At 33.2% G+C, this 8,214-nt stretch overlaps 1 protein-coding gene across 1 annotated transcript; it reads left to right on the top strand.

The window, feature by feature from the left end:
* Nucleotides 1-1,222: 1,222 nt before the first annotated feature.
* Nucleotides 1,223-6,682, top strand: LOC129315630 (uncharacterized). Its single transcript, XM_054959501.1, has 3 exons — nucleotides 1,223-1,490; nucleotides 1,579-1,652; nucleotides 6,359-6,682. Exons 1-3 carry the CDS (start codon nucleotides 1,223-1,225, stop codon nucleotides 6,680-6,682), a joined length of 666 nt encoding a protein of 221 aa, XP_054815476.1.
* Nucleotides 6,683-8,214: the final 1,532 nt, after the last annotated feature.

Genomic DNA, 8,214 nt, shown 5'->3' with positions numbered 1-8,214 from the left:
ATCTCTAAAAAACTTTTCTAACAAACAAGATATTGTTAAAGCTTCCCGTAAAGTGATAGGGTATTCTTGGTAGATATATCTTGTGGATGAGGTGAAATTATAGCAAGGCGAAGTTGGTTCTAACTAATCACAACTTAGGAATGTGCCACTTGTATTGGAAGTAGATGACCTTTTATTGGAGTTTTTAATGTAGTTTTTAGTGCTAAAAGTTCTGCAATGGATAGATGACTTTCATGATCGGGCTCTTTATGGGTTATTATATATTCTTGAATTTTAGGCATTTTTATTTCTTCCTACTCGATTGCTTATTTTTGTTGATTTAGTGATTCCATAATTTGTTGAAAACTCTTATTTTTTCAATTAGACGTGTGTCTTCTTGAATTTGACATTCCAATTCACTATTGTGATATTTGATTTTAGCTATTCTTCTATCTAATTCAGCATCGAATCTCTCATCCTCAGACATTTGCCTTTCATATTTGGCTTTAGGATGTGCTTTATAATTATTCCTTTGGTTCTATGCATACTAGTACTTGTGTTGATCTCTAATAGTTTTTTTACAGTAGCCTTCATGATATTATGGATGCTGAACAAGTTGAGGTGGGGTGCCATAATGCTTTTGACACTCCTTACATAGGAAGTTACAAAAAAAAAACATAAAAAATCATAAACATAAATATAAAAGTTATCCCTTAAATATTTTTCTTGATGTAAAATGGGAAGGGGAGAGGGGAAGAGAGATAAGAAAAGGGTGAAGGAAAGAGAGATAAGAGAAAAGGGGAGGGAAACGCCAAAACTCTTAAAAACTTTTATTCAATAATATTCAAAAGTTGATTATAAATGAAAAGTAGCTCTATTTATAGAGTTCTAAAAATAATAAAATAATAAAAATTTAAATTCAAATGTCAAATCTTAAATTTAAATATAATCTTAAAGACAATGATATATGAAATAACAATAAAATAAATAATAAATCATAAATTTAATGGATAAATATCCTTGTTTAAATGTCCTTAGTGGATAATAATATTATCTTTAATAAATCCTAATTAACTATTATTTCATATTCTATCATGTAAGTTTTGGATTCTTATAGTGAATCCCATAAAATGTTGATTCTTCCTACCCATGCATCGACCTTGATAATTGAAGCAGTTACTTGCTGAATCCTTAAGTGACATGAGTTTATAGGTTTTCAAGGGATTGTCATTTCACTGTAATTATGACATTAACTGACTTCGATCCTTGTGACTCTGGCCCCTCTAGTGCTGGCCCCAATGACTTTGGCCCCGATGGTTTTAGCCCCGATGACTTTGGCCTTTGTGGCTCTAGCCCCTTTAGTGCTGGCTCTAATGGCTTCGGCCCTAATGGTGCTGCCCCCGATGGCTCTGGCCCTTGTGGCTTCGACCTTTTTGGTGCTGGCCCTAATGGCTTCGGCCTTGATGGCACTGGCCTTGATGACTTCGGCCCTTTTAGCTCCGACTCCTCTGGTGCTGGCCTTAATGATTTCGACCCTTGTGGCCGAACGGGCCTACTATTGAATTAGACCTATCATTTATCTTTTGAAGGATGTTATAGTGGCCCTTATTATTGATCATCTGGTCGAAGGGCATTTTGGGAGACTGCCTCCCGAGTCCATCTATTCTTTGAAGGTGCGGGCGAATTGGAGCTTGCTCCTACAACAATCTAGACAACACAGCAAAGATGTTCCTTAGCCCCACCTTTAGAGTTTGCAACAGAGCTCTTTACTTCTTGTTAGCTTGTACTTCACATTCTACATATGCGGCCACATTTTTTGAGTCATAAGACTCAGGTCTATTCTTTCCAACATATTGATCCTTACGTGTTCTAGGCATTCCTTTCACATAGATCCCACTGGGCGTGCCAAAAAATTGTTCGTAAAAAACAAACAATGAAAGGCGTGGTGTCGCAAGGTGTGCTAGAGACGTGGGGTCTCAAAAGGATGGAAGAACCTGACTTCTAATCAAATACGAGGTACCTGGGTTCCCTTACCATGATTCACCCTGATGTGAGAATGCAAAGTGAAGAACACTAATATAGATGCAGAAGAGCAGAGATGCATTAATTAAAGAAAAAGGATGAAGGGCTATGCCAGCTGTATAAAAAATAAAGACTAAAGTTACATGATAAAAAGAAAAATAAAGTAACAAACACAGAGTCTGAGATTGGTAGTTTGTTAATGTTGATGATGATTTGATGATAGAGAGCTCCTCTATTTATAGATGATCCTAGCTTGGTGCCTAAGCCCCATGATCGCCACTTTTCTTAAATTTAGGGAGTACTTCCTCCATCATGTTCACTCATCATGGGTGATAGTCTTGACTTAATGGCTAAGACTTCATAAATATTCTTTTTTTATATAATTATTTTAAAGCCAATTAAGTTGAGTTGGGCCAGGACCTCTAAATTCACAATTTGGGTGCAAACAGTTACTCACTCTGTTTAAAAATAAGAAAAATAATAGAAAAATTTATTTAAATTACGTAAATAATAGATTAGTCTCACCAAATGGCATAATTTCTTTGAAGTTTTAAGGGATGTTTTTGTCATTAAAAAATTATAGAAAATGACACTTTTGCCCTTTATTCATCTTAACAAAATTTACAACTTTTCATTCACATTTTTGTTCACATATTAACAACCTTTGTTTCTAAGTTTTGCTAGTCTTGATTTGCAGGTCCTGACTAAGACATGTCAATTCATCTAATTTGCAACTTACATTCATAAATTAACAAATAGAGTAAGAAAATTAATAATTAATAATTCTATATAACAAGTAAAAGGTACTTTAATCTTTTCACCCATCTAGAATTAAATCTCTACAGTGATTCTTAATTAAAATTCTCCTTTAATTTTTTATTTACTTTGGAACATATATGAATTTTCAAAAATAATAGTATTATGATGAGCCACTATTTTAATTATACTTTTGCTTTTTTCTCAAAACAGTAAAATTATATTATATATATATATATACCCTAAGAAATAATAGATCATTATTACTTCCTCCCCTATTTTTGTATTTTGATGGTGTCAGGTTAGTACAGAGGTCTCACCCTTTTCCCTTTCACCCATTCACACGTCATATCTATACACACAGTCTCTCTTTTTCTAAATCATAATAATTATGGTTATATATATTTTTAGTATTTATTACTATCAAAGTACGATGTAGTCCTGTTGCTGGTTCGATTTTTTACCTATTCTATCTGCTACCCATCCCCATCCCTAACACACCACACGCTTTATCATAAAAAAAAATCCCAACCTAAGCTCCTTTTAACTTTTTTGAGTTTTTTTTATAATTTTTATATTAACTAATAATTATTAATTTTTTAAAAAAATATGGTCGGTCCTGTAGTAAAAGAGATACATGTGGGATATATAATTAAAAATAAGTAAAATATTTTATATATTTATATCCACCTCATTTGAATTTACATTATATGTTTATTTTTATGAACACCGATCTATAGTATCCATCTATAGCAAATAAAAAATAATGAGAAAGTGGGTACAGTGCCATATTTATAATATATTATAGGTATAGGTTGTAGATTTCTTGTCATATATATGTCTAAAATATAAAAATAGTTAAAACTTGGCTTGGGGTTATGACTTCATTTTACTAATTTCATTATTATTACGACAGGACAACTCAGAAAATTATGCGTGTGACTTTGACGCTAAAATTGTCATTTTAATTTCCCACCCCCAACAGCTTTCAATTATTAGTCTCATACATTTTTGTAAGCCCTTTTTTAAATTTAAAGGCATGTCTTAATTTTAATAAGTTCCTAAAATTCAACTCACTTAAATTTTTTTACAAAAAAAATTATTTTAGATAATATTTTTTTTACTTATATCAATAAAATAATATTATATTTCTCTCATTAAAATAATATAAAGTGTCATGTTTACACCTTAAAATAATGTTAACACACTCCCTATCATTAAAAGTGCGCTACCTCAATGATCATAAGAGGATGAATTATTTCCAAATTATATTTTAGATGGAAATTTAGAAAATGATGATGATGATGGTTATAATAAGAGTATGTTCTCAAGAAATTAGTAATATAAAATTTAAGTTTGGATAACACTCAAATAAAGAATATTAATTGACTAAATAATGTATAAAATTATGATAAGTTATAATTAAATTAGGCCAAGAAATTAAAGTATGAATAAGCCATAGAGCGATGAGGGAATTATAATGAGTACAACAAGAATTATGGTCAAAATTCAAGGGATAAATAAAAGAAGGATTAAATAGGGAACAAATGGCATAAATCCTAATTATATAATAAAATATCATTCCCAACCTAAAACACCAAAAGTGGCATGCAAATGAGAAAGATAAGAACATAATAGGAAGCCCTTAACATTACTAAATAAAAAAACTGACATGTGATTAAATTGACTATGAAGACCATGACCACTCCTTCCACTCTATAAATGGACATTCAGCCCTCCCACACAAACATGCACACATTCGACTATCACACAAAGGAGAGAAGAGAGAGTGCTCTTGAGTCTTGAGGAGTAGCTTAGAGGAAAGGAAGGAAGGAAGTTTGAGGCATTCTAAGCAGTGAAAACTTTTAAGGTAGTGCAACCTTTATATCTAAATATTGCTTGATATATTGTGATGAGTTGTTGGCTTTCTATAATAATATGATGAACATGTTAATTGTTCACTTTCCATAATAATTTGGAAGATTGTAATTGAACCCTTTTAGTATGCCAAGATATGAAAGGATTTTTTATAGATGTTGGATGAGTTTGTTTTTTTTAATGAATTCTAATGAGTAATATAAGATTATATTAGTTCTGATATATTCCCTTTTAATATTTTAATAATTTTATATTTTCATGTTTATTTTTTTTCTTACTCATCCACTCTTTACCTTGCAGTTTCATTTGTTTACATCACGTCTTCTCATTTTCGATGGGGAGTTGGACAAACCAAGCAACTCATTCGATTGGCATTGGAATATAAAAATGAACACATGAATACTTCAATTTTGAATGTCAGAAATGTGATTAGAGATCAATGGGTAGATGCCTTAAATACTTGGTCAAACACTAATGAATACAATTGAGGGAGGATTTGATGAAGAATTCAATTTTTATTTTATACTCTTCATTCAGGAAATGTGAGTTTTTTTAATAAACTTAATATTTATTATTTTCATAATTATAATTAATTATTATTTTATAATTTATATAGGTACGCTCTCTTTTAAATGCTATTGGTGAGGCGGATGATGGCCGTCCACATAGATGGTATATAAATACTTTAGAAATAATATTTCAAAATGAGCTACAGCAACAAGAAGCTCCTATAGCATATCAACCACAGCAGCAGCAGCAGCAACCACAACAAGCACTGCTATATCTAACACCAGCACAATTGGTTGCTTTTTTAACTGAGATGCGTAACAATGGAGAGATTGATAATGATGAATTTTGATATGCTCAACGCATTCTCGGCCATGAAAATCTTTACTATTTCAGAGGATTATTATATAACAATAGTTATGATCCTGCTTATCCTCTTTTACGTAGGGAAGTGCTTTTGATATATTAACTGGATGTAATCAATACTTAGAACATTAGAACAAGAAAGAAGAAATGAGAGAAGCACGAGAAATAGGAGATGATAATATGTTTGGTAAGAAAATAGTATATCTATGTTTCTTAATTACAATGTTACGTATTTTGTGTATTTTATGACAATTGAATTTGTGTCTTGTTAGAGAAATCACTCCATGTATTAATCAAGTCTTCCTCCTTCTTGTGATTTAAACAAAATATCGGCATCAATTCAATCAAAGTAATTATAACTTCATGTTTCCTAAAAGAAAATTTGCAGGCACAGATAGAATCGAATTAGTTGACTGTTAAGTCATAACAGCACATATAACTTTATGTCGCAGGAGCATTTTTAGGAAACAAAGCCCCCCGTATACAAATTGGCTAGAGTCTTCGTAGGCTAATTTTGTATGGATATATCTTGAAGGATCAGCTCATTCTCATTCTAATTAATGGTTGCTCTAGTACTTTTTTTGAGGGACACCCTTGTGATTGAGGATTAAGGACCATGTGGTCCAGCTTAGGATCAAGTTTCTTAAGTTTAGGACCTCAAGAGCTAGTTTTGGAATTGGCCCTTCGAGTTTTTAGACTTTAAGGACTGATTCTATAAAATCTAGCTATTGCAAGGCCCCTGTGGAGAGAGCTCTCGTGAAAAGGGCACTTGCAAAACTTGCCTTTCTGACTTTGGTCCCTGTGGTGCCAGCCTTTATGATAGCAGCCCCAGTGGTTATTGTCCCTTTAGTGCTGGCCCCTTGGTTGCGACCCCCATGACTTCGATCTTTATGACTCTAGCCCCTCTGGTGTTAGCCCTAATGACTTTGGCCCTAATGGTTCCAGCCCTAATAACTTCGGCCCTTGTGGCTCCGGCCCCTCTGGTGCTGGCCCCAATGGCTTCACCCCCAATGGTTCTGGCCCTTGTGGCTCCAGCCCCTCTGGTGCTAGCCTTAATGGCTTTAGCCCTGATGGCCCTGGCCCCAATGACTTCGGCCCTTATAGCTCCAGCTCCTCTGGTGCTGGCCCCAATGATTTTGGCCCTTGTAGTCGAACGGGCCTACTATTGAATTAGACCTGCCATATCTTTTGAAGGATGTTATAGTAGTCCTTGTTATTGATCTTTTGGTCAAAGGGCATTTTGGGAGACTGCCTCCTGAGTCCATCTATTCTCTAAAGGTGTGGGCGAATTGGAGCTTGCTCCTGTGATAATTTAGACAACATAACAGAGATGTTCCTTAGCCCCTCCTTCAGAGTTTGCAATAGAGCTCTTTGCTTCTTGTTAGCTCATACTTCACGTTCTACGTATGCAGCCACGTTTTCTAAGTCATAAGACTCAGGTCTATTCTTTCCAACAACATATTGATCCTTACGTGTTCTAGGCATTCCTTTCACACGAGTCCCACTGGGCGTAACAAAAAATTCTTCGTAAAAAAAAAACAATTAAAGTCGTGGTGTTGCGAGGCATGCCAGAGACGTGGGGTCTCAAGAGGATGGGAGAACCTAATTTCTAATCAAATACAGGGAACTCGAGCTCCCTTACCACGGTTCACTTGGATGTGAGAATGCAAAGTGAAGAACACTAATTAAAGAAAAAGGGTGGCGGGCTATGCCGGCCGTACACAAAATAAAGACTAAAGTTACATGATAAAAGAAAAATAAAGTAACAGACGCAGAGTTTGAGATTGATAGTTTGTTAATGTTGATGATGATCTGATAATAGAGAGCTACTCTATTTATAGATGATCATGGCTTAGTGCCCAAGCCCCATGTTTGCCACTTTCCTTGAATTTAGGTGAGTTGAATTTGTAAAAAAAATTATTATCTAAAATAATTTCTGTTGTAAAAAAATTTAAGTGAGTTGAATTTTAGGAACTTATTAAAATTAATACATGCCTTTAAATTTAAAAAAAGGCTTACAAAAATATATGAGACTAATAATTGAAAGCTGTTAGGGGTGGGAAATTAAAATGACAATTTTAGCGTCAAAGTCACATGCATAATTTTCTGAGCCGTCCTATCATAATAATAATGAAATTAGTAAATTGAAGTCATAACCCCAAGGCAAGTTTTAACTATTTTTATACTTTAGACACAGATATGACAAGAAATCTACAACCTATATCTATAATATATTATAAATATGGCACTATACCCACTTTCTCATTATTTTTATTTGCTATAGATGGATACTGTAGATCAGTGTTCATAAAAATAAACATATAATGTAAATTCAAATGAGGTGGACAAAAATATATGAAATATTTTACTTATTTTTAATTAAATATCCCACATGTACTCTTTTACTATAGGACAGACCATATTTTTTAAAAAATAATAATTATTAGTTAATATAAAAATTATAAAAAAAACTCAAAAAAGTTAAAAGGAGCTTAGGTTGGGATTTTTTTTTATGATAAAGCGAGTGGTGCGTTTAGGATGAGGGTGGGTAGCAGATAGAATAGGTAAAAAATCAAACCAACAGCAGGACTACATCATACTTTGATATTAATAAATACTAAAAAAATATATAACCATAATTATTATGATTTAGAAAAGAGAGACTGTGTGTATAGATATGACGTGTGAGTGGGTGTAAGGGAAAAG

The sequence above is a fragment of the Prosopis cineraria genome, unplaced genomic scaffold (genome assembly GCF_029017545.1).
Source record: "Prosopis cineraria cultivar Desert tree isolate PC_DT_omini unplaced genomic scaffold, ASM2901754v1 PC7, whole genome shotgun sequence".
Lineage (NCBI taxonomy): Eukaryota > Viridiplantae > Streptophyta > Magnoliopsida > Fabales > Fabaceae > Prosopis > Prosopis cineraria.
The sequence above is the reverse complement of the archived record's forward strand: the minus strand, read 5'-3'. Positions and strand labels throughout refer to the sequence as shown.

Excerpts from the sequence above, each read along its gene's own strand:
- LOC129315630 (XM_054959501.1), top strand. The coding sequence starts at position 1,223 with ATGACATTAACTGACTTCGATCCTTGTGACTCTGGCCCCTCTAGTGCT. Across the intron at positions 1,491-1,578 it reads TTTTAGCTCCGACTCCTCTG|TGGCCCTTATTATTGATCAT; the intron begins GTGCTGGCCTTA and ends AGGATGTTATAG. Across the intron at positions 1,653-6,358 it reads AGTCCATCTATTCTTTGAAG|TGCTGGCCCCTTGGTTGCGA; the intron begins GTGCGGGCGAAT and ends TTGTCCCTTTAG.